At 39.3% G+C, this 26,509-nt stretch overlaps 1 protein-coding gene across 1 annotated transcript in view; it reads right to left on the bottom strand.

Annotated features, from left to right (window-relative positions):
- The window catches only part of alk (ALK receptor tyrosine kinase), a 763,155-nt gene that overhangs the window by 160,247 nt on the left and 576,399 nt on the right, over positions 1 to 26,509 (bottom strand). Inside the window, exon 5 of the mRNA XM_028439062.1 lies at positions 19,020 to 19,153. Coding sequence (XP_028294863.1) covers positions 19,020 to 19,153 — 134 coding nt within the window. The remainder of the gene's footprint in view (positions 1 to 19,019; positions 19,154 to 26,509) is intronic.

The following is a 26,509-nucleotide window of genomic DNA, read 5'->3' on the forward strand; positions in this document are numbered from 1 at the left end:
GCAACCTGTGGCTCTGGAGCCTCATGTGGATCTTTGACTCTTTCGCTATGGCTCCCTATAGCTTTAAAAAAAATATTGAAAAAAAGAGTTGTTATTTTCTTACAGAGGCATACAACCTCGTGCTTCCTCGCTGTTTACAAGAGATGTTTCAAACAAGAGAATCTAGATACAACCTCACAGGAACTGATATGCTACATAAACCCATGGTGAGGACTGATACAATGAGGAGGTGTATATCAGTCAAAGGAGTTGATTTATGGAATGGTTTACCTCATCTTAAGGGCTCCAAAACTATTCATACATTTTTAAAAAATCTAAAGGTTAAAAGTCATGGAAAAGTATAGTACACTTGAAGGAAGATAATTATTAGAGAAGTTCATTGCAGATGCGTAACATAATTTAGATTCTTGAAGTTTAAGTTTAGTGCTTATGTGTTACCATCGTTGGTATTACAGTAACTGTATTATGTGCCATCTTTGGTGATAGTGTCACAGTTGTAAATGGGGTTAAGCCGTATACTGTAGGTCTTAACTTCAGCCTGAACCCCTTTGGTCAGGTATCATTTCGCTCCTAAAATACTTTCTTATTGTAATTTACAATATCTCTGAAAACATGTGACGTGTTCTAAATATTTACAATGACTGAAGAAATACTACTATTACTACTACTACTTATGAAAATGTTACACATGATGCACTTTATTATTATTTTTTATTCATTATTTATTGACTTTTAGGAGCTTTTATGCTGTAAGCTGTTGAAAGTTATTTTTAGAATAATATCTTTACATTTAAATATCCACAAAGTTTCTGCATTTTGACATTTTGTTTTTGCTCTGCAAGGAAACGTAAAACTCAGAACACTTTACTGGTGGTTTAAGATGTTTATTTTATTAACTCCCCCAAACCCTGTGATTTTATTTATTTGGAAAACCAAAATACTGCTGCGCACTTTATTTTTGGCAAAGATCTGAAATTTTGTTTTTGAAATGTGAAAAATGAAAGACTAAAGGAAGTGACATAATTTAGTATTTTGGACAACAATGTTCTAAACTTTTAATTCATATTTGAGATAAATATCTCATGTGCAGGTAAAACAACACATTTGTATTGTTTCACAGGTATTGTTCAGTGTTTTACAATAAAATAAGTTTGGAACATTCAAGGTGTTTAATGTCAGTTATAAAAAAAAAAAAAAAACCGGGAATGGCCAAAATTGGTATTGGCAGGTCATGCGTTTAAAAAAATTGGTGATAGGCCAGAAAATTTCAATCCGTGCATCCCTAGTCTGCCACAATAAAGACTAGAATTTATACATAAATTATAGTTATACAGTGCATTTTGATTGCAATGATTTTTCTTACCTCAACATTAAAAGCGAAATCCAGTTATTTTCATGAATATTTACAGTTCCAGTTTAACGAATGAAGATAAATACAATCTTCACTGGCAGTAACTAGATAAAAAGTACTCACTCATGAATTCAATTAAGAGCACACAGTTACGCTGGATAAGTCCAAGCAATGTCCAATCACCAACCCCATCTGTCATGTGTAGTGCCGAGGAAAATGTACAGTGGAAGAGGTATAACAACAACAATCTATAATTTTTACTTTAGATTCAGCATATCAGTCTTACCCTTGTAGAATTATAATTGGTCATTTCAACATTCAATTTGTCTCTGGTAAGACAAGGATTTAAAGCCAAGCTGAGTGCAGTTGAAGCATTACTTCCATCATATTTTCCCCTCAGTTGAAAAACTGCATTTTTAAACTGAGGGGCGTTTAAAGCCTCTGAACCAATTTAACGTTACACATTTATGACTGGATTCTATAGAAACAGTTTTAATGACATGTGACTTATTTAGATAAACTGTTAAATTCTATTATTTCTATTGTAACTTACCTAAATTCATATCAATAACTAAATTTGTATCTAAAAGAGGATAAAACAACAGGAGCCTTTGATTAGCAAAAGAACCTATGACCAAAATGTCAACATTTTACTAGAATGTCACTCAGCAAAGTTCTCGTACTCCATTCTAGTCAATCAACAACTAGTCTGCCATGCAAGTTTTTAGTTGCTGAATGACATAGAGAACTATTCTAAAGTAGCTTAAACCAGTGATATTCAAGGCTGTATCCAGGCTGTTCTGATCTCCGCTCCGTCTACAGTAAAAGTCAGCCAGTTTGTATGAGTAACATACAGTAACAGCATGAAGTTGCCAAATCACCACGTTGGATTTGTTCAGAAGGGATCGCGTCCATATTCTGACTCAGAGTCCGACTCGCTGTGATTGCTCTGCAGTATTTCACAGTAAGAAGAGCAGACAAAGCGATGTATCAGTCTGGTTCCAGTAAAAAGTGACCATAAAAAGATGTAAATGGACTGATATGTAGACGTGTGGCAGTGAGGAGGTGACTTCATATAGTACAGGAAACGTATCAGTTGAAACACGTTTCCGTGCAACCTAACATGAGTACAGCAGACCGCATACCTGCCAGTTCTGATTCGCCGAGTGGTCTGAAGGGCACCCTCATCAGCCAATAGGGTGCGGCCTATGTTAGGCTGCGGCATTTGTGTGGATTTTTTTTTTTTTAATTGCTAAATTATTGTAATGCGGCTAATAAAACAGTGCTCTTTATAGCCCGGAAATTACGGTACTGTGGTGTAATTGCTTTACATTTGTGCTATTGAACGTACCCCAGAGCTGTTGTTAGGATCAGCCAATAGAATGTGTATATGTCTATGGCCTGCTCTGTTGATTCACGTGACGTCACTCACATTGCTGCATCGCGACAAAGCGAGAGCGCTAAATTTACATAGAGGGCATCGCTGAAATGATCAAAATGTCCATGTTTTGTGGAGTTTACGCCTGCTCCAATCATTCTAACCGAGAAAAGGAAAAGATATTTTATAGAGTACCGAAGATTGTCATTCACAAAAGTGAGAAATGTAAAAAGCTCACTGAACAACGCTGTAAACAGTGGATTTTAAACCTACGTCTGCTGTAGGGAGGAGCAGAGTCTGCTGATGCGACTGTAGCAACCACTTGGTCAGAGGTATGTTGCGAGCTAACTTTGTTTTTGTGGCTGTGTTTATATAGTATTAGGTTGTCGTTAAATGCTCATTTTCTATTACTTACCTTCTTTCTTTCACCCCTGCTGCACACTGTGCACATAAAGCTGAACTAGCTGGAAGCGTTGGGTTTTTTTTGTGTTCCCCACAATTTTCTTAATGCCCCCCCATTTAATACCACCTGGCGCCGACTCTGACCCATTATGAGCCGGAGATAGGCACCAGCAGACTGCTGCAACCCGGATATAGGACAAAAGCGGGTCAGAAAATGGATGGATGGGTGGATGTTACTAGAAGATAATTCTTCACGTGCATTTGAAGGCGAAAAGTTTATATAAATCTCAGACATTATTGACTTTAATTAGTTTTATTTTTTAGCTTCAGACCAATCATCTAAAGTGCATTCATGTGATTGTTGGGCATTGCTTTAAGCACTCAAACCTCATATGTTAAAGCCAGTTGCAAAACACACACACATCACATTTTTTGCATTTGTCACTTAATAACCTGTCCTGGTAAGTATTTATTTATTACAGTGAAAAATTCAAAGTGGACTCAAGACTCAATTAAATACACTGACAGAGCCGCTTTGCTGCCAAATGGCCTCATGCCATTACAAAACAACATCAGCCATTTGTCTACATGTCCAATCTCTTGTCCACTCCACTGGCTTTCTCCAAGCCCTTACTGCTTGGACAAGGCTGTGTTTGATTGATGGCCTTGGCGACACTCGTATGCTGCTGTGTACCTAATCGCTAAGTATAGACTCAATGTAACGCTCCATTAAGGGCCTGCGGCAGCATGGTGCAGTGGTTTAGGAAATGGCCCACGGAAGGGAAGGTCACCAGCTCACATTCCCACAGGGTCCACTGTTGCCTTGCTTCACCTGATTGAAAAAATGAATGGTGACAACCAGCAGGGTAATTCATGAGCACAAACACAGAATATGCTCCTAAGGAGGCAAACTTAGCTCTAAGCGTTAAAGCGAGTCACCTTCTGCCTCGCCACATTACTGAAAAAATGGCAAAGTCAAACCTGCGATTGACACAATATGGTAATGAGCTTGTCAGTCATCACAGAGTTCACTGTTTACACCCAGAATGAGAAACTGTAAAAAGTACTCATGACGTGTTTGCCGAGGTTGAATAATTATGTCTTCTGTACCGATATGCCCCGACTATCTGGGAAATGGTGGCATAACGTAGGACTCTAACTTCCTGTCACAATGATGAGCTTGTGAGATATGCATATAAACAGAAAAGTCACTTTAGGGCGAGGCAAATTGGATTGCTTGTTGGTCCAGTGACTGATGAGTTAATTAAAGTGGAAGGGTATGGAAGAAGACAGCACACAGCACTCCATTTATTTATTCTATATTGACTATATCTGCCTGCACTTCACTGGCAAGAGTAATAACTCACAAAAACAGTTACTGGGGGGAAACGGACGTCAAAAATTCCATTTCAGTTTTAAAGGACCTAAAGGAGCGCTTGGAAAAAATGTCAATAAGGAACCAGAAAAATCTCTGCAATGAGAAATTATTGTGAATCGAATAGTAAGCACAATTATCCCTATGTTAACTGTCAACATTACAATTCAGCAGGTTTTTTCCTCCTTTAGTCCAAATATAGATACAAATGATTTCTGTGAACGAGCATTCCACCAACTACCAAACGTAAGGTTTGTCACTAGAAATGTTATCAAAACAATTCTAAAGCCACAGTCTATCGAAATAAGGCAATTTGCCACTAAAATATACGAGATGTCGACGTCAGCCCGTTGAAAAGAGTGGGCAGAGCAAACTCTAAGCATCTTACGTTCTACAAGCGTCATACGTAAAATGCTTACAGTATGATGCTATTACACATTTTGCTGTGAGACTGGGTTGCTGAACTTGACTGTTCCAGAGATATTTTAATCCCATTGGATTTTAAATCATAGCCCTGATTACTGATTAGGAAAAGTTACAATTTTAAATGGGTTGAGCTAATTTAAGTGATCACTACTATGTGAGATATTTTTACAGAGGGATTCATTGTTGAAAACCTATTGGTCCAGTTAGATTGATTTAATGGTGATAAAGCCCATCTCAGCCAGCCATTAGAGAAAGCTGCCGTTCCGAGAAGGTAAACAAATGGTTAACAGCGATGAGTGAAGAGTGAGCAAAGTATAAAAAAAAAACGAGTAACAGGTGGCAAAAAATTGTCTAAAAATGGCAAAAACGTGGCAAAGAGAAGAGTGAAAAAGTGGCTAAAATGGGCCAAAAGCAGCCATGAGTGACAGAAAAATGACAAAAAAGAGGAAATGTGATTGAAAAGTGGCAAAAAATGGTTAAAGGATTGACAAAAAAATTATAAAAGTGTCAATAAGAACTTGCAAAATGGACAAAAATTTGAAAAAAGTAATATTTATTGGCAAAAACAAGCTGAAATTTGAAAAAAAAAACATAAAAAATGTAGGAAATGAGCAAAAATTTGAGAAAACATACATTTGTGATAATCTGCATTAGGATTACTTTATAACCTCCCATATAACCTTTATTGACATTTCTTTGATAATCTGTACTCTACAAAGTAGTGACTCTTGTATAGTGAATTGACACAATTGAAACTTCAATTGCAAATAGCCATTCTTTCATAAGATGGGTATCTCAGTGTTTAAGACAGGTGAGGTTTTTGTTGTACCTCTTAACGTGCCTGATGTAGTGTGTGTATGGAACAAGAACATCGTAGAAGCATTCTGTCTCCATGCACCGAGCTCAGATGTAACTACAGCAAAGGTTTAGTGGAGGAGGAAAAAGTAAGGGGGGTTTAGTTCACAGCTAAATGCCCTGAGGCTGCATGAAGAGCAGACAGATCGAGGCTGAGCTTGAGAGGAGGATGTGTGTGGATGTGGAAGTTGTTGTGCTCAGGGACCCAGGAGGTGCCTGAGGAAAACAAAGCAAGTTCACATATTTTTGTTTTTTTTTTTCTAGACAACCAACAGCTAACATTGTGTTCAACTAAACCCTGATATACTTAAGTATCAGCAGTTTGCTCTGCCAACACACACCAGTCAGTGTTGGGAATTTCAAAATTCTGTTACCAAATATAAAGATGAACTAGTTCAGTTCATAGTTCACAAATTTTGAATTAAGTTCTTAGTTTCAAAAATGACCTTGTATTCTTTTTTATATATACTGTAATTTCAGGGCTATAAAGCGCAGCGCTATATTGGCTGCATTGCAATAATTTGGCCATTTTCCAAGAAAAATCCACACAAAGGCCACATCATCACATCTCTATTGGTTGATGAGGGTGCCTTCAGACTAGGGTCGGGACAACATGTGAACGCAATAAGTCGACTCAAAATATGCGCACTGAGGCGTCGTCCGACCAAAAAACAAAGACGGCGGTGCCGGAGAATAACTAATGCGGGTGGTTTCTCCGAGTTTCAAAAGTGCAAAGCAGTGAAGGCACGCACTCATTTGTCGAAGGTAGCTGTTGCCCGTAACCCACGCCATGACATCAGCGGCAGCAGCAGCACACGCACACACACTGAGCCAAGCGTAAAAAACACATTCTCTTTACAACCGAGTGCATGACATCAAATGGCTCTCACCATTAAAATATGAACAAAAAACGCTTTGCTCTTTTCCTGAGTCAGGGTGAGAAGTTGCTTTACACCAGTGGTTCCCAAACTTTAATATAGAGAATAATGATGGAACGAATGAGTGATAACACACATTTTAAAGAACAGTATTTTGTAAATAAGTGAAATAAAACAGTATTTAGTGGCTCCTGAATAGATTATTTCTATAGTTTATATATATATATATATATATATATATATATATATATATATATATATATATTTATCTCCACCCTAGTGTGGGATCAAGGCTGACCCTTGTATTTTCAGTTTGTGTTCTAATCAAGATAATTTACATCATCATTATTATTCTGATTAAATTTTTTAACTAAAAATGAACATTATAAAACCCCATATTTATTTGTTAATTTTCCAATTTCTCTGTCTTTTTGTTGGAAAAGCACTTTCTGTATTAGCATTTGGAATTTTGAGTTTAAGAAAAATGTGAGCGGCAGAGTGTATTACTTTAAGTTCTTGTTATTTTCATGTGAATGAAGAATTAAAAGATGCACTTTTTTCAGTAAGCTAGGCCTGTGTTTTCAACATAAATCTTAAATTATGTTGGTTGAATTTTATTTTTATTGAATGCTACCTCTGACTCTGAATGCATTATTTTGTACTTTTATATTCTTATTTGAACTTTATTTTGGAATTTTGGGTTGAAGAGCAATAAACATATATTGCAATGTTGAGGAATTCAAGTTTTTTTTTTTTTTTTCTTCCAATTTTGATATGTAAATCAACATGTATAAATTACTTTGTCAATTAATGTTGAAATAATCGATAACCAAATCGAGTCGAATTGAATCAAACTGGAAAAATTAATTGAAAAAAATTAGATTAATCGTTTGTCCCAGCCCTACTTCAAACAACTCGGTCAATCAGAATGGGCTGCTGTACTCCCGTTCGCTTTAACGGAGCTTTCCACGTTTCAACTGCGTTGCCTTCTCCACATGCAGTCTCTTCCTCACTGCTCCACGTCTGCATATCAGTATATTTACAGCTTTGTATGGTCACTTTTTACTGGAACCAGACTGATATATCTCTTCCACTGTTGTGATCCCGCTGAGTCCGGAATCTGAGTCAGAATACGGACGTGATCACTTCTAAACAAACTAAACGTGGTGATTTGGCAACTTCATGCTGTTTATTGTTTCTGTTAAAACCTTTCCTGTTTTCATCTCCTAACCGTGGTTGTGGCACATAGATGAAATCTGTCCTCTCCCGTAGACCTCACGCTCAATAGATGTGGTACAGCGCTGTTTTGTTGTTGAAGAGCTGTACTTTATTAGCTAACTGCACTGTAAACATCAACCTCGCTATCTGTCCCGGTCGCCAAGTCGGACTCTACTTCTTACACACGCTTCTCCATCAACCTTAAAGCACTCGGCTAGTATGGACTGAAATGCAATATGATGTTAATTGTTTCCAGGTTTGGAAAATCACTGCATTTTTAGGACTTCTGTCTTATTTTTGTTTTAATTAGTTATCATTAAAAAAGACTATTGAAAAGTAAGTATTTACTGTTTTTGAGAATATTCGTTAGGGGTGAAAGCTGCAGCTGCTGCTACTGTGGACTGAATGGCTGCTGTTTTAGGGTTGGCTGTTGACATTGTCAATGTGCACGGTTGAGTCTTGAAACCCGGCGGGCATTCCATACTAGCTGGTTTATTTAGTTCAATGAGGGGAAATGTCAGTATTCACAGGGTAATAGCTGTAATATATGTGGCGATACCACCTGATTGCAACATCAGGAAAAAGGAACACGAGAAAGTGGAAAAGTACCAAGGGCTTGAATAACTTGAGCAGATGTGGAAGGTCAAAGCTCACATGGTCCCCGTGGTAGTAAGACCACTTGGGCCAGTGACAATCTGGGAGAGTGGCTCCAACAGAATCCATTTGAGAGAAGAGTCCAGAAGTGCGCAGTGCTAGGATCAGCTAAAATACTGCACGGAAACTCCATGGCCTCTGGTAGGTTAGGTCTTGTGTTAAACATTTCTTTATTGATCAGTTTTGTTTGTTTGGTAACCTGTCTTAGTCATGGTAGCTCCACTCATTGTTAGAACCATGAATTGCAGCACCGCTTCAAACACTCACAGCTGCTACGTCACTTTCTTGTCATCCTCACCTCTTCTGACCACAGAAAAAATCAATTTAAGATGATAGTCGAGTGTTTTGTCCAACCGCTTTGTCGCATTTGGTCACAAACACGTCAGATCATCCCATAAAGGCCATACAAGGCTGTATAACGGCTACTAAAAATGAAACTGATTGTGAGCATCACGGCTCACTGCTCTTTGGGTTATCTTTAAACTGAACGTAAAGATATTAACCGTGATATTAACTGTAATACCAACCTACCTTCACTATGTTTCTTTTTCCTGTGAGGTAGTTTGAGAGGGAAGAGCTTACATTCTTATGTGGGGTAGGAGGAGCCAGGATTGTCAGCTGACATTTTACAAGATGTGGAATAACAAGGGAGGAAGGAAACAGAACTTTTTCAACTTTGGCCCTCTGACTGTGGCTAAAGGGATGTATATCAAATACAAGTTTTACCTTTGGAGCTATAATTGTTATGATAAAAATGACCAAAAATGGATGGTACGAGCCGCAGTTTGACCACCACTGATTTAGAGGAATGTAATTTATTAGAATTTGGAATGTGCCACTGTCTTTACTGTTGCATCTAACACATGTACAAAGTAAGTAAGTAAAGAAATGAGGGATTCAGATGATGTGATAGTTGTTTTTGTCTCAAACTTGGTCTTTTAACAATCTGAAGTATGTTGCTGTTATTTCGTTTGGTCCGGTGACCATTTTGTTTAGTAACTGACTATTGTTCTTGTAGATGTGTGTTTAATATATTTCAGACTTTAGCTGTACAGATGAACGGGCATGTTGACAAAACTAAAGCGATACCAACTCATCACAGGAACACATTTTAGATCTCAACTGGTGGGACCCACATTTTGCCACTGTTATTAAATTGCGACTGCCTTTTCTTTTTTCAGAATTCAACCAACCAAATTTAGTTTTTCAAAAATAGCTGTTGTTTTTTTTAAAAAACATGAATCTATATATTTTCCTGGGCAACATGTATTTCACAGCATGTCTGTCAAAACAAGTGTCTTTCAAAATAAAAGACAACTCCAACTTGAGAGACATTATGTATTTATTTATTTTTTACCAGCTGTCCGTGACCCACCCAGTACAGGTCCACCACCCACTTTTGGGTCCCGACCCACCAGTTGAGAATTGCTGCTTTAGATGACCAGTCTAAAGCTGAATAAAACAACTTTGTGACTAATTTGTGTAATAAATGTCTTTGGAGTCATTCAAATTAACTCTTTGCCTTCGAATACACCCAATATTATTATTACGTGGACATCGCCATTTTGGAAATCAGCTTTCACATATTGCATTCTCTTCAAGCCAAGTACATATTTCAAAATATTTTCGATCCGTTATATATCTCTATGGTGGAATAGCTTTTCAATCCGATTTTTTAGCGCTTATGTTTCATACAGTTCCTTTGACATCATGAGGTAGATGCTAAGAATACCATGAAGATTACAGTGGATGTATGTATAGACAGGGTTGGACTGGCCATTGAGGAACACCGGCCATCATCCCGGTGGACCATTGACCCGAAGCGGGCTGGTCCAGTCCGCTATGTACAGGCAGACCTGATAACAGGTGGCCAAAAATGGTCCAAAAGTGGCAAAAAAAGAGTGTTAAGTGACTAAAATGAGCCAAAAACAGTCAAGAGTGGGCAAAAACGTGCAACAAAAAGAGGCAAAATGTATGAAAAAACAAAACAATTGGTATTTATTGAGCAAACATTAGCTTATTTGGATGAAAAGTGCCCCCCCCCAAAAAAAGGACAAAAAAATCGACAAAAGTGTCAAAGAGAACAAAAAATGGGCAAAAAGGGATGTTTATTGACAAAAGGTAGCTCAAGTCTAGAAAAAAGTCTCAGAACTTGTTGGAAAGGGGCAGAAAAGTGGTCAAATTAAATAGATAAAAAGGGGTGAAAAAGGCTGAATTTTAGTCCCAGTCCACCCCTGGGTCTAGACTCTGGATAAACGTATCTACATACGTCAAACTACAGCTAATAGTAATGTAACAGATAACTAGCTGTTTTTATTCATTTGAATATAATTGTTACTACACTTTTGGAGTATTTGAAGTTTAGGTGACAACTCCACACCTTCCTAACTCCAGAACATAAGACATAAGTATAAACAGAAAGTCATAGGAATCCAAGAACAGCATGCAACTTCATACCATTTGCCTTGGTTGTAATCACACAATTCCTCGGCTGTAATTCAGGCAGCTTTGCTCCTCACCATGTTTATGAGTGTCCTCGTAAACTAGATGCATTCATTTTATGATTATATGAGCCTCTCTATATGTAAATGTTGTCATATTAGAGGCCCAACTTTTAGGTTGTGTTCATTTCCAGGTCAGTTTATGCTCTAGTTAATGCTCTACCAAAGGATCATTCATTATACAACCATTGGCAAATGTAGGTAAATCATTTGTAAAATATAAAATAAATAATACATTAGACGATGGTAACTTATGGCCTCAGAACTGTGTTATTCATGAGGCCGTATTTGAAGAATGTGGTGGGGTAAGAACATTGGCCTTTTTTATATGTATTATGAGACTTTAATCCATCCTTGACACTTAAGCAGAAATGTGCCTATAACCTGTGACTTTTTAGAACATTTATCAACAAGATATCTTGAAAGCTTAATGCTTATTGACCTCTGTCACCTGTTTCTGAGGAATAGGCCAACAATGACGACAAAAACCTACACGTCCAATCCTGTGACATTAACAAACTTCTGGCTTTATAATATAAAGGTTCAATGAAAATCAGGAAAGACATGAACAATGGAGAATGTTTTTGGGCAAGGCTGAAAATTGGCCCTGTATAATGACCAAAAAGTATTTTGTTAGGACTTCAGCTGACACATAGATTGCAGTTGATTTGAACACTATGTGACAAGATGAATGCAAAGCAACACATGAAGCCATGAGGAAGGAAAATGAGCTCAAACCTCTTTCACTTACAATCAGAACAGAAAAGAAGCATTTAGGGAGTCATTTAGGAGCAGCCAAAAAAAGCAATAGTTTGCACTGCTCAGGTTATTACAAACATTCTGTTATCATCATCTGTCTATAAAAGCAAAGAAGCTCTGCGTGCGTGTGTATGTGTGTGTGCGTGTGGAGCAAATTTTTCCCCGACACAATGTCTGTTCGACCTGAAACTTTTTTTTATCAGCTTCCACATAGCCCGAGTGTGTGAATCTGTTATTTTGGACTTATTTGGTGTTGCGAAACGTACATTTTTATTTTATTTCACCCGGACAGCACATTCATGTTTACCCAGAAGTGAAACCTATTCAGCTTTTGACTTCAATGTGTGGGGGCGCTAGCGAACCAATATCTTCATTTACTGTACCTTAAGACCTCTAAGAATCAGTAGAAGAAGACCACATGGCCTCGTGGTGTGCATCCATTATTTTAGACTTATTTGGTTTTGCAAAACGTTTGTTTTTCGTGGTACTTCCGGCCCGTTTTTTTTCTCTTTTTCTCGCAAGTCTCATGCTTTGGGAGTGAGACACAAGCATTTCAACAACCTGTGATGGAGTATGTGCATGTGCGCAGCTGATGCGCGTGCGTGTGTGTGAGAGAGAACCCATGGAGAAGATAGAGAGAGTCCCACACGGTAACCAGGAGGACAGGTAGCGAGTCTCACACACACACGGAATTTGTTATAAAAATATACTAAATGCACAAAAATATACAAAAAGTCTCTAAAAGCACACAAAATGACTTCAAAAAACATATATTACAGAAAAATACACCAAACAACAAAAATATGAAAATGACTCAAAATACACAAAACTAAATATTTATATAAAAAACATCAAAATGACAACAGAAATGCACAAAACTACACAAGAAAAAAGATACAAAAATACACAAAATTAATCCAGAATCACACTACTTTTACCGAGGAGCTTTAATTCCTTTTTAAAGTGGAATAAAAGTTAATTCCTCTTTAACCTGACCTTGTAAACACATAATTGCTAATGTTAATTTAATTTCCGAATTAAAGTGAATTCAGAATTAGGTGGCTGGTTTTTTCCATTTTTAATTCCAAATTAGATCATTTTTATTTGTTGTAAACACTTTACTTGCCTAATTCCGCTTTAAGTTAATTCTTGTCATTCTGCACTTGCGCGACTTGTGGCGATGACGCACGGGTGACGACATAATCCAAGATGGCGGCGGCCAAGACTGCAGCCTAGACTATTTAATGAGAGCCTTAAAAGACAGATACTGTATAATGAAAAGAGTGGATAGAGTGGCATAAACATGCAGACTTTCACACGGACACACACAGACTTATTAAACACACACGGACCTCGGTTAACGGAACAGGCTTCACCGGACGGCACTAGCACCCGAAGGCGGAGTAAATGCATCCCCGTACAGCATGTACAGGCATCACCAGTTAATCCTTTTACCTGTTGTTAGAGCTACTATTTTTTTTTACCAGGGAGCAAATATTTATTCCTGGTGATTGTTTTCCAGAGTTTTACTGGTGATTAGACCATGTTCTCCTCCTCCACTGTCGATGCAGCTGTTTGCAGCTGTGGCTGTAAAGTCTCTGGTGCCTGTCGCGGCGGCAATCCCCGAAACCTGTGGTGGCGCCTGGAAGTAAGGGATGCCGTCTAGCCGACGAAGGAGACCTACCTGGCCTTTTTGGCTGGTAGGACTCCGGAGGCAGCCGAGAGGTACCGGCAGGCCAAGGGTGTTGCAACCCGCGCGGTCGCAGAGGCAAAAACTCGGGTCTGGGAGGAGTTTGGAGAAGCCATGGAGGAGGACTATTGGTCAGCCTCAAAGAGATTCTGGCAAACCGTTCGGCGCCTCAGGATGGGGAAGCAGTGCTTCACCAACACTGTTTACAGTGCAGGGGGGGAGCTGCTGACCTCAACTGGAGATGTTGTCGGGCGGTGGAAGGAATACTTCGAGGGTCTCCTCAATCCCACTGCCACGTTTTCCGATGAGGAAGCAGAGGCTGGGGACTCAGAGGCGGACTCGCCCATCACCCGGGCTGAAGTCACCGAGGTGGTTGGAAAGCTCCTCGGGGGCAGGGCTCTGGGGGTGGATTAGAATCGTTCTGAGTACCTTAAGTCTCTGGATGTTGTAGGACTGTCTTGGTTGACACGTCTTTGCAACATTGCGTGGCAGTTGGGGACAGTGCCTCTGGACTGGCAGACCGGGGTGGTGGTCCCTCTCTTTAAGAAGGGGGATTGGAGGGTGTGCTCCAACTACAGAGGGATCACACTCCTCAGCCTCCCTGGCAAGGTCTACTCCAGGGTGCTGGAGAGGAGGATCCGGCCGATAGTTGAACCTCAGATTCAGGAGGAACAATGAGGTATTCATCCCGGTCGCGGCACACTGGACCAGCTCTATACCCTTCATCGGGTGCTCGAGGGTTTGTGGGAGTTCGCCCAACCAGTCCACATGTGCTTTGTGGATCTGGAGAAGGCGTTCGACCGTGTCCCTCGTGGTGCCCTGTGGGGGGTACTCCGGGAGTATGGGGTCTGGGGCCCTTTGCTAAGGCCTGTCCGTTCCCTGTATGACTGCAGCAGGAGCCTGGTTTGCATTGCCGGCAGTAAGTCAGACCTGTTCCCACTGCATGTTCTGTTCATTACTTTTATGGACAGAATTTCTAGGGGCAGCCAGGGACCGGAGGGGGTCCAATTCAGGAACTTCAGGATTTCATCTCCGCTGTTTGCAGATGATGTTGTTCTGTTGGCTTCATCAAATCAGGACCTTCAGCGTGCATTGGGGCAGTTTGCAGCCGACTGTGAAGCGGTCGGGATGAGGATCAGCACCTCCAAATCTGAGGCCATGGTTCTCCACCGGAAAAAGGTGGCTTCCCCTCTCTGGGTCGGTGGAGAGTCCTTGCCTCAAGTGGAGGAGTTCAAGTATCTTGGGGTCTTGTCACGAGTCAGGGTCGGATGGAACACGAGATCGATACAGGCGGCTGAAATGAGTTTCCTTCGCAGGGTGGCTGGGCGCACCCTTTGAGATAAGTCGCTGTTCCTTCACGTCGAAAGGAGCCAGCTAAGGTGGCTCGGGCATCTGTTTCGGATTCCTCCTGGTCGCCTCCCTCAAGAGGTGTTTCAGGCATGTCCTATTGGGAAGAGGAGGCCCAGGACACGCTGGAGGGACTATGTCTCTGAGCTGGCCAGGTGTCGCCTCGGGGTCCCCCCAGAACGGCTGGAGGAGGTGTGCATGGATCGGGAGGTCTGGGCATCTCTGCTGAGACTGCTGCCTCCGTGACCCGGCCTCAGATAAAAGTGGAAGAAAATGGATGGATGGATAGTTCATATGTCATTCCGCTCCGCGGTCCAAACTGAAACCTTGTGTTATTGTTGAGCTGCTGCTTCAAACCTACAATCAAAATAAAGGTGAAAACAGTTCTCATGTGTAGTGTTGTAGTAGTCGAAACCAGTCTCGGTCTCGTCTCGGACTCAGAAGCATTTTGACTCGGTCTTGTCTCGGACTCTGGCTGCCCGGACTCGGGATTTTCCCTCAAGACCGTTCGAGACCAGCACTAATTCCTGTTATTTTAAAACTTTTTTATAATGTGATAATAACAAGGAAAAGAACTGGATAAAACAATCCTTTATTCATTATTTAATCCACCCCGTATAATGACTGCAACCTTCCTTAATGTGACTGAGTGACGTGTGTGTGTGGCTACGGTTTCAGTTAGAACCGCGGAAGGGAGATAGAAACTAATCACCGGTAAAAATCCCAGTAAAACTCCGGAAAACAATTACCAGCAATAAATAGTTGCTCCCTGGTAAAGATAGTAGCTCTAACAACTGGTAAAAATGATAAACTGGTGATATTACAGCCTGTACATGCAGGTTGGGGACGCATTTACTCCACCTCTGAGTCCTAGTGCCGACCGTCCGGTGAAGCCTGTTCCGTTTACTTAAACTTAAAACAGTTTAATTTCTACATGAAAATAATTTGAATCAAACTCTTTAGTGCCACTGCAAAGTTCAAGCAAACTGAGCAAGCGTTACTTGTAACGCGTTACCGCCCCAATGTCACTTTTGACAGTAACGAGTACTGTAACGCAATAATTGTCTAAAGAAATAACGCTGTTAGCATTACAATATGGTGCGTTTGTCCGTTACTTTGCTAGCTGCAGTGTACTTCCTGTTTACAGTGGCGCTACATATTTAACCTTAGAAGAAGAAGCATTGTCAGCGTGTTTCTGTTTACATCACGTGCGCCAATCATGACGAGAGCGGGACGTGCTTCTCAGAGTGGAAATACACGTCTTATTTTTGTCTCCAAAAGATGCATCAGTGAAGCTAAGCTAACGCTGTGGCTGGATTTTAACGGACTGTGACTGTTATCCAGGGACAGGTCAGCCAATCTATTGCACGGTATGTTGTTGTAAATATGCAGCCTGTCGCTACTGCTGAGTCACTGCTAACAGCAGCTCATTAGCCTGATATGTTTAGCATTGTGTAGATGAGAAAAATGCTGTGAATTTGTTTTTCCACATTTTTATAAGCATTTTCAACAGCAGAATGTGCATCTGGCATGTGCACAGTTTACTTTACATTACTGTGCTAAGGCTGAAAAATTACTCTTTTCATTTTGGAGCAGCTGTTTTGTGCTTTATATGCACATCATTTATAGTTGTTTAATAGCAGTTGATCAACAGTGGATTATTATATTATTACAGCACTAATATGAAGCTGTATGGACACAAATGACCCAAAATAAATAATACGATCTTTAATTGTAAGTAACTCAAAAGTTACTTTTTCCAGTAACGGATTACTTTTTGGTGTAAGTAATCAAAACAGTAACTGAGTTACTTTGTGGATGAAGTAACTAGTAATGGTAACTAGTTACTTTTTTTCAGTAACTAGCACAACGTAATGTAAATGTATTTCTGTTCAGTGTTGTAACTTTGCTGCCTCTTGGCCAGGACTCCCTTGAAAAAGAGGTTTTTAATCTTAACGGGATTTTTTTTCCTGGTTAAATAAAGGTTAAATAAAAATAAAACAACACTGCCAAAAACACTATTTCTCTTAATTGGTCCATTCTTCCTATTCCTTCTCTGTGAGCTCAGCAGGCTTCAACATGTTCTGGTAAACAAGCTTCACCATATATTTTTCTGAACACATGATGATATGTTCTTCTGAACAACTCTAGAAACACAGCTGCCCAAACTTTGAGCCATTAAAGCAGAAAGTCATTTTTGTCACATCATGCATTAGCCTGTTAGACAAATGTGTTCTTTAATAAATAAATAACACAGACCGACTTCATCCATAATACATACTTGAAATGTTTCAGCGTGGGTTTTCCTAGCTCCTTGTTCTCAAGAAGTGGAATTATTATAATACATATATTATCAGTTCCGTTTTGGTGCTAAAGGGGAGGATTTTATATTCCAGTCTGGAACAAATGATTTGCTTTGTTCTGATGCTTTGGGTGTTGTCAGCTTGAGATTTGAAAACATGCGAGACACATTTATTCTACAAGGGAACACAGCCTAATGCAGACTTGAATATTTGTATCTAATAAGGCGTGGTAGGATGTTTAACACAGCATCTAAACTTTTCTTTAGTTATTACCAAAATATGATGATAGTTTCATTTAATTTCAGGTGAAAATAGGCAAAATTACGTTTGGTTTTTGTATAGTTGGAGTAAAAGACAGGTGTTCTCAACCTTGGGGTCGGGACCCCATTTGGGGTCACGAGACACTGGGAGGCAGTCGCCAAATGCCTTCAAGAAACTAAAAATATTTTCAGAATAATTTGAGCCCATTTTTGCTTAATTTGACCATTTTTCTTCAACTACACCAACCTTGCCATATTTTAACCCATTTTCATTACTTTATTTTGCTTTTGCTCATTTTAATGCATTTTTGCGAGATTTTAATGCATTTTTACGACATTACTCCAATTTCTGTCACTTCTCCATCAAATTTCAATGCCTTTTTTGTGTTTCAGCACTTATAAACCCTTTCCATCCATTTTTCCACCTAGTGTCACATATATTGAGCCATTAATGTCACTTTTAACCTTTTTTCACCATATTTTATGCTTATTTTTGCCAAATTAGCCACATCCACGATCTATCATGACCGTTATTTGCCAGTTTAACTAATTGTTCCTACTTATTTCTGCCACTTTTAGGACAATATTGACACTTTGAATTATTTACCACGTCTGTTTTTGCTCACTCTAATTTAAACTATTTCTGTGGTTTTTAAAATCCCATTTCACCACCTTTTCCACCATTTTTGGTCACTTTTATCCCATTTTATTTCTGAATCACACAAGATGAATATATGCAATGGTCAAAAAAATACTAAACGTCTTGGGTAACAGTGGATATTACTCAGATAAATAAACAAATGTGGAGGTACAGTGGGGGGTCCCCCAGTCTCTGGCATCCTTAGTTTGGGGATCGCGGGCTGAAAAGGTTGAGAACCGCTACACTTAATCATGAGGTGTCGAAAATAAATTCTATTATATTTCCCTTTTTCACCTGTTTCAAGCCTAATAGTTTTAAACCTGAAGAATATTTTTGACCTGCACCCTGTTTTTTAAGCATTGCAAACCTCTACCATTCCAGAATGTCCCAATCGGTTTCATAAAAGGAGATAAAAGTGATACATCACATAATCACATGTATGATAATGCAAAAGCAAAGGAAGGAAAAAACACACTTCTTATTTCACATTCTGCTGTCATTCATGCACTAAACCCCTGAGTAATGCATGCATGAGATTGATAATTAGCTCTGTAATAAAATATAGCTTAGCAGCGCTCATTGCTGTTACGGCTTTTTCATTAAATGTAAATTATATGTTAAATGATTTTTACTGTTTGGGTGAAATGAAAATATGAAAGCAGCTCAGCTGAAAAACTACACAATATGTGATTGTTATTACTTCTCACTAAGTGTACTTTGTAAAGCGATAAAAATCATAGGATGTCGTAATATCACAAGGTTTTTAAATGTGTAATGCTGTTTTTATGTTTAGATGGATCCTAAAGAGGCCATCTGGCTTTTTGGTCCCAATCTCCACTGTTGTAATGTAATCATGTCTCACTCGCAACATTTCTTTTTAACACATTTCCAGAACTTAATTTCTAACACATTTCCAAAAGCAGCAGGGGTCCTGTTTTACATTCACTCACACACTCCATCAGCAAACTGATTTTCCACCTACCCATGGTGCAGTTGGTGGTGAAGTGGGACTCGATAGTGGCTGCGTCGTCCTGTGGGACCCGCTGATCATAGCTGGCTGAGATGCGGAACGGTGAACCATTGTGGGTACCCACGGTGAGGTGGACCACCGCCCAGCTGCCGAGGAGAGAGAGCAGGACCAGAGTCAATGCTAGGAGGACACACCATGGCTGACAGAGAGAGGAACAGAGCCTGCTTGGTGGGGTCTGGGAAGCTGGGCCCTGTTCAGAACCAGCATGACCTCCAGGAGCCTCAGACGATGAGGATAGTGGACAGTTGGGGGTTTCAGACGACCCAGGAGCTGCCTGATCTGACCCGTTCACGCTCTGCTCTTTAGTCTGCTGATGCATGGCCCGCCTGCTTCTGGTCAGATTTGCACCTGCAGTCTACAGCTGTTGTTGCAGCAGCAGGTGTTTGTGGAGAAACAACAACGATACCCAACCAAGGCAGAGCAGGTCATCGCATGCTGTCCAGCTGCAGTCCTGGCTTTAAAGGTTTTCTTTCTGCCACTGCCTGCTGCCTCTGTGCTCTTTAATTGTCTCTAATTCCATTAAGCAAACATATTTCTGGCCCTCCACTCATCACTGGCTGTCTGTGTGTCTGCCTCCTCACCCCACCCTCCCTACATTTAGTCACTGATCTGAAAATCAACCATTTCCTGGATAAATAAAACGCATTGGTTAACAAGTCAAATGCTTGGATAAAGTATGTGTGCAAACTGTAGTTGATATTGGTTTTATTGACAGCTCTGTAACACCAAAAACCTGAGAAATGTAACTAAATATGAATCTGAAAGTGTAACTGCACGAATTCACACTTCACTCAAACCTCTGTGAAGAGCAATAACACAAAATGAAAACCTGAGGTATAAGTGACGGCTTACAAGCACTCAACTTACTGTAATTGAGTTGCTTATATGGGAATATTTCTAAATCAGAAACTTTACTTGTACTTCAGTACATTTTAAAAGAAATACAATTATTCATTACATTTCTACACCGAACAGTTCCTGAGTAAACTATTTTTTTTTTGTTTTAAAATGATCAACAGATGCAATGCATCACATCATAGCTGACAACCAGATGAAGCATAATACACAACATTTATTGCTGGTTATTTTCTTTTTTACAGTTAATTAATGTAGCTATACTTAAAGCCTGAGATTTTTTTTTTGTTATTTTATTGTTCTTCTGTATTTTTTGTTCTGTAAAAATAAATCTATGTCCTATTGATTTGTCCTCTTTTCTGAGGTGTATAAATTTGAATAGAATTATCTGAATATGTTATTAATCTCTACTGGTAAATGTGTTGGGTTTCCTGCACCAGTAGATATTTTGTTTTATTTTAAATTTAATTTATTGGTGTTATTTAATTTAAAAATAATTGTAAAATTTGACAAGCCTTGTATTTTATACAGATGCCTTTGTGGAAAATAAATTAAGTTTCAATTGTGCAAGATTTGGTTTCTTACTTTTTAAGTTTATACATGAGTTGTTTACTGTATGCAAGGGACCATGGCAAGATTTATTACCAAAAATAAACATGGGGAGTGAAGGTATACAGTAACTTTCATTTTAAGTACTATTTAGTTGAACTAATTTTTACTTGTACTTGTGGATTTTATGTATGACTTACTTGTACATGTACTTGAGTACAATTTCAATTAAGTAGCAGTACTTCTAGTTGAGTAGGATATATCAGTACTCTTTACACCTCTGATGAAAACCTCAGATTATTAGCACATCTTGTACAGTGTCTAAATTTTTTTGGAAATCTGTCCTTTTATTTATATCCTTTATATTCTATATATATATATATATATTAAAATACAAAACAAATAATTATTAATTAATTCGCTAAGTTAGTGCCTTATATTCATTTACTTGCGGTAATTCAAGTCCATGCACATTTGTTGTTGTTGCTTCATCGTGCACAGTATGGTAAATGGTAAATGGACTTGATTTTATATTGCGCTTTATCCCCACACTGAAGCAGTCTCAAAGCGCTTTACATATCAGCTCATTCACCCAATCACTCTCACATTCACACACCAGTGGGACAGGACTGCCATGCAAGGCACTAGTCGACCACTGGGAGCAACTTAGGGTTCAGTGTCTTGCTCAAGGACACTTCGACACATAGTCAGGTACTGGGATCGAACCCCAAACCTCTCGATCAGTAGACGACCCACTACCACCTGAGCCACGGTCGTATCTGAACATTTTTGGAAATTGGTCCTTTTATTTTGATCCTTTGAAATTCTGTATATATTTTAAAAAAAACTTCCTACTGTTAGTTTACACCGTGGCTCAAAGAGAAACGTTTTTTTTAAATTTTTCTGTTTGTCTAGCACATGAAAAATTGACAATAAAGATGACTTTGACTTTGAGATATTAACTTTAAGACAATATAACTTTGTACGCATTTATGTAACCTACGATTAATCTTTCCTTTTTTAATAGCACCTTTTACTAAGTTATTTTTATATATAAAATATATAACATGTTTTTTCATAAGTAAATATTGCAAAAATAATTTTTAATTCGTGATAAATTATGTTTAGGAGGTAATGTGAGTTCAGGGCCGGCCTTTCCGACAGGCAACACAGGCGGCCGCCTAGGGTGCTATCTGCTGGAGGAGCGCCAAATTGCACCCCTCAATTTAAAAAACTATAATAAAGGTGAAACACACCCTTTGTGTGTGCATGTTTTCTGTTATATGAATATTAATATTAAAAATCTGTAACTATATCTGCTAATCTTCTGTTTATATTTATTATTATTTTTATTATTGTTCTATTGTTTTATGTTTGCACATTGTGTTCTTTGGATTTAAGGTTTGTTTTGCTGACTAGTGAAACCAAACAGGAAAGTAGAAATGTCCTAGTACTGAAATTTTTATATTTTATTTTAACTCTTTATTGCACTGTTTTGCATTGCTTTTGAATTATGCACCATTTTTGTTGTTGTTCCATCGAGACATTTGCACTATACCTGTAGGTGTATATTGTATTATAGTGCATTATTCTAAATTCTAAAATAAAAAAACCAAAACTTAATAATAGAGGGTCAAAGTCCAATCTGGCTCGGGCTCCGAATGACCTAAAGCTGGCCCTGTGTGAGTTTATATTGTTGTTCATTAATTTTTAAATTAAGTAACTCAGACAGAGTTACATGGTGTGTTCCTCCATTAGAGACACATTGTGGGCGTGTTTGTTCCCTCAAGATGAACCATTCAATCATGGTGGCCACTGCTAAGACACAACCATTATCTTCTTTTGTCGAGGGCAAAGGCAAGAACATTGTAGTTCAATGTAAGCTGCCTGCATCTGGGCTCAAAGGTCCATCTACTGCCACTATTTATAATCTGTGGATTGTATAACCCAGCGACCCTGATAAACGGGAATTAGCTGGTTTGAAGATGGATGGATGGATGGATTGTATAACAAAGCTAGAAGCCAAAGCACACAAGCTTGCTGCTGGATTTTAAATCAGTGACTTAACCAGAAACAGCTTCACAAAGCATCGGTAGCCTGTGTTGTAGACAACATGCACCCTGTTATAAAGTGATTTTCACCTTCTTAAATGCAACTAACATTAGAAGCATGAAAGCATGTGCAGGTGGTGCATAGCGACAGTGAAGCACAATGTGTGATGTCACAATGATAACAATGTGACATGAATGCAAAGGAAGGAAACCTTTCCATTGATCAACAGTTTGTATAATTCTCTATTCAGTAGCAGCACTAAAATGAAGGCTAGCGGGGCATCAGCTGGATCATTTGAAAGTAAAACAAACTCAAACAATAAATCACATTTTGATAAAAGTCAATGGTAAAGTAAGAAATATAAGTTTTCAACGTTGTAACTAGGAATATCTCCCCTCTTTATATTGCTGTTTTATTGCTGTGTCTAAAACAATAAACAGCAGCTTATTCCATTTGTTTTATGTGTTACCCATTTTAGCATTTTGGCTTCTTAAAGGCACACTGTGTAACTTTTGGCCACTAGGGGCGCTAGACCTGTAACTTTCACGTCAAACGCCCCTAGTGGCCACAAGCGCTGCAGCACTGTCGCAAAAATCAACAGTCAGTCAGGCCAGCCTCCCTTGTCTTTTGGTTGTGAATGTTTAGTTGACTTCAGGCCAAGGATCGGTTGGGGTAGGAAGCAAAGCGGGGCTGGGCTCGCGCTGTGGCTGGAGGAGTAGCCGCCGCACTCCTCTCCCCGCCTCCGGAGGCCCAGCCCTCCCCTCTACTCTCTGTCCTCGCTGTCGTCTTCGGCCCCCTTTGCCGGGGGTCGGGCAATCCGGCGTGCGTGGGGCGGTGACCGCCATGACCAGGAGTCGAGCAGGCGGAAAAATAGTAGCAAAACCTTAGCTCCATGAGTATATCAGAACCTGCGGTTACGTGACTGCTGTAAAGTGAAACGTTCTCCCGCTCGGGGCGTTGATACAGTCAAGCGCTGTGTAACAGTGTCATTTATGTATATTGGCTTGAGGAATCATTCAAAATAACTCATATGGGTCAACTCTTTAGGTCAAAAAGTCTGCGGTGTGCCTTTAACTACTCCAGGTTTGGAACCTTCCCCGCTCTTTAAAACCAAGATGTGAAAATAAATACAAAATATAACCTAGCTGTGATCCTTAAATCGTTAATAATCAATAAATGTTAACATTTAATCCTTATTCTTATGTTAATATAAACATTGTCTTTAAAGTTCACTTAAGTTTTCAATCATGTATGTACACGATCACTGTAATATGTTGACTCAAGTAGTTTGGTGTTAAAATGCCTGGGGAGTGCAGAAAAAGTGGGATTAAAAGTAATGGACAAGTTGTGTCTCAACCTTGTATATTTGTCTTTTAACTCAATAGTTAAGATTTCAAGGCTTGCTTTTAGTTCTGGGACGTGTTACCTTTGCACCAATAGTTAAAGTGTGTTTGGTAAGGGCGTTGTGTAGTCCCTTAGCAAAATGTAGTTTATTCAACAAGTATTTTTATTCTATACTAAAACTGAGGCAGTATCCATGAAGTGTACTTTTCATATACTATATTTTATATACTTAAGAAAAGTACAGTGAAGTATACTTGGCTTATACTGAGAAGTATAAAGAATACTTTTTACCATTAATACTTACACTACTTACTTGTACTTTAATACTAAACCTTATACTTGTACATTAGTATACTTTTCTTTCCTAATATTTAGTATATCTTGATCCAAGTACAGAATAAGGTCAAGTCATTGACTTGTGCTTACATTTAATATAGCAGAATAAAAAAAGTTTTTCACGATACACATTTGCTTTGAGGTATTAACCCTGCTATAAACTTACATGACGTGCTGCCTAGCCCATCCAACCTTTGCATCTGGGGGAAGGCAGAGACACCGGCTTGCCCCCTCTACCAGAGGAGAGGAACCTTGGAGCACATCCTCAGCTGCTGTTCGAAAGCCCTGGGTGAAGGGCGCTACCGCTGGAGACACGACCAGGTCCTTAAGGCAATAGCTAACTCCATCTGCTGCGGGATTAGCCACAGCAAGAGCCTTCGCCCAGTGAAGAAGAGCATCACTTTCGTCAGAGCTGGGGAGAAGGTTGCAGTGACCATACCTCCCCAGGCCTGTTGGCAACGGCGCGTGATTGGGAGCTAAAGGTTGACCTGGGGAAGCAACTAAAGTTCCCCGAAGAGGTCGCAAAAACAACTTTGAGGCCAGACATTGTGATTACTTCAGTAGCCACCAAGCAGGTAGTTCTTCTGGAGCTTACTGTGCCTTGGGAGGACCGAATGGAGGAGGGCCATGAGAGGAAGAGGGCTAAGTACTCCGAGCTAGTGGAGGAGTGCAGGAGCAATGGTTGGCGGGCAAGATGCCAACCCATCGAAGTAGGATGCAGAGGATTTGCGGGCCAGTCTCTCTGCAGGGCCTACAAGATGCTGGGTATTGCTGGAGCCAGCCAGCGAAAGGCCATCAAGTTGGCTACAGATGCTGCAGAAGTGGCATCAAGGTGGCTGTGGATCAGAAGAGGAGAGGAGTGGCACGTAGGGTAGCGCTGCCTGGGCACAAGCTGGGGCTTGATCAACCCCAGTTGGGTCGCCTGGAGGAGGGGGTCTGATTGTTGAAAGACCCGAAACCCCCTGTGATCCCAGGTTACATCACTGATGATGTGTCCAGGGGCACCACAAGGTGTATTTGAGAACATGTTCAAGATCATATAGTGCTGGGGTTGAAACGTTTACAGTAAATAGATTGTGTACTCAATTGCATATAACTTTATGTACCTTAAAAACATACTCAGAAACAGAGAAACATTTGACTTGACTTTATTGATCAAGTTCATTGCAGTCTAGTGTACGTACAGTATGAGTAAACTTTAAGAATACTTTAAGTAAGTAAAATGCTAAGCAAACTTACAAGTATACTTTAAAGTATAACAACAAGTAAACTAGTAAAAAAATGAAAAATTCACTATGTGTACTTTGATAAACTAAAATGTGGACTAGACGTATATACTTAGTACACTAATAGTATATAGATAAGTGTACTTGTATACTTGAAAGTAAGGATGCACCAATCTTTCGTGCCGATTTTTTCTACCTCCACAAAGGTGTTAAAATTGGGCCTAAAATCAGCCACTGTCCTCTTCAGCTGTAAGTTGACTGACAGACCATCCACCCACCAGCTCGTGTGTGCACGTGTGCGTGCGCGAGCATGTGTCTGTTGCACAGGATAAACAACAGTTAGCTTAGCATGTCTGCAGTTCGAAAGTTTTACACAAAAAAGAGAGCGATAGATTGCATAGTGTCATTCCTGTAACGCAGAAATAAGTCCTGATGGAGCTGCAAACAAAACGCTATTCACTATAAGACACAGTCACACCGCTGAGTGTGCAGTATTGAAAGTTAGGAATCAAGCTAATACTAAAGCTAAAGCTAACATAGCAAACAGCCAGGATTGCTGTTAGAGCTTATAAGCAGTGAAAAAAGCAAAGCTACTATGAAAAAAATGACGAGTTCATGGCTTTGGACATGAATAAAAAGCTTCCACTAATGAACTAGTGACTGTAATAAGTGTGAGAACAACTAACCTGTGTCATGTTCATTCTGTCATTACACGATGACTTATGAAAATGTTACACATGATGCACTTTATTATTTTTGTAGAATGTTTGACTTTTAGCTTAAATCCTGTAGCTGTTGCGTTATTTTTAGATTCATATTTTTACATTTAAATATTCACAAAACTGCTGCATTTGGACATGTTTTATTTTTGCACTACAAGAAAATATAAAACTCAGAACACTTTATTAGTGATTTAAGATGTTTTGTTAGTTTGTTTTGTAGATTATTGTTTTATCATTTACCTCAAACTCTGTGATTTTCTTTATTTGTAAATCAAAATACTGCTGTGCACTTGATTTTTGGCAAAGAGCTGAAAACAGTTCTACATTGGAACCTGAGGGACATTTTCTTTTGTTTTTA

The sequence above is a fragment of the Gouania willdenowi genome, chromosome 22 (genome assembly GCF_900634775.1).
Source record: "Gouania willdenowi chromosome 22, fGouWil2.1, whole genome shotgun sequence".
Classification (NCBI taxonomy): Eukaryota; Metazoa; Chordata; class Actinopteri; order Blenniiformes; family Gobiesocidae; genus Gouania; species Gouania willdenowi.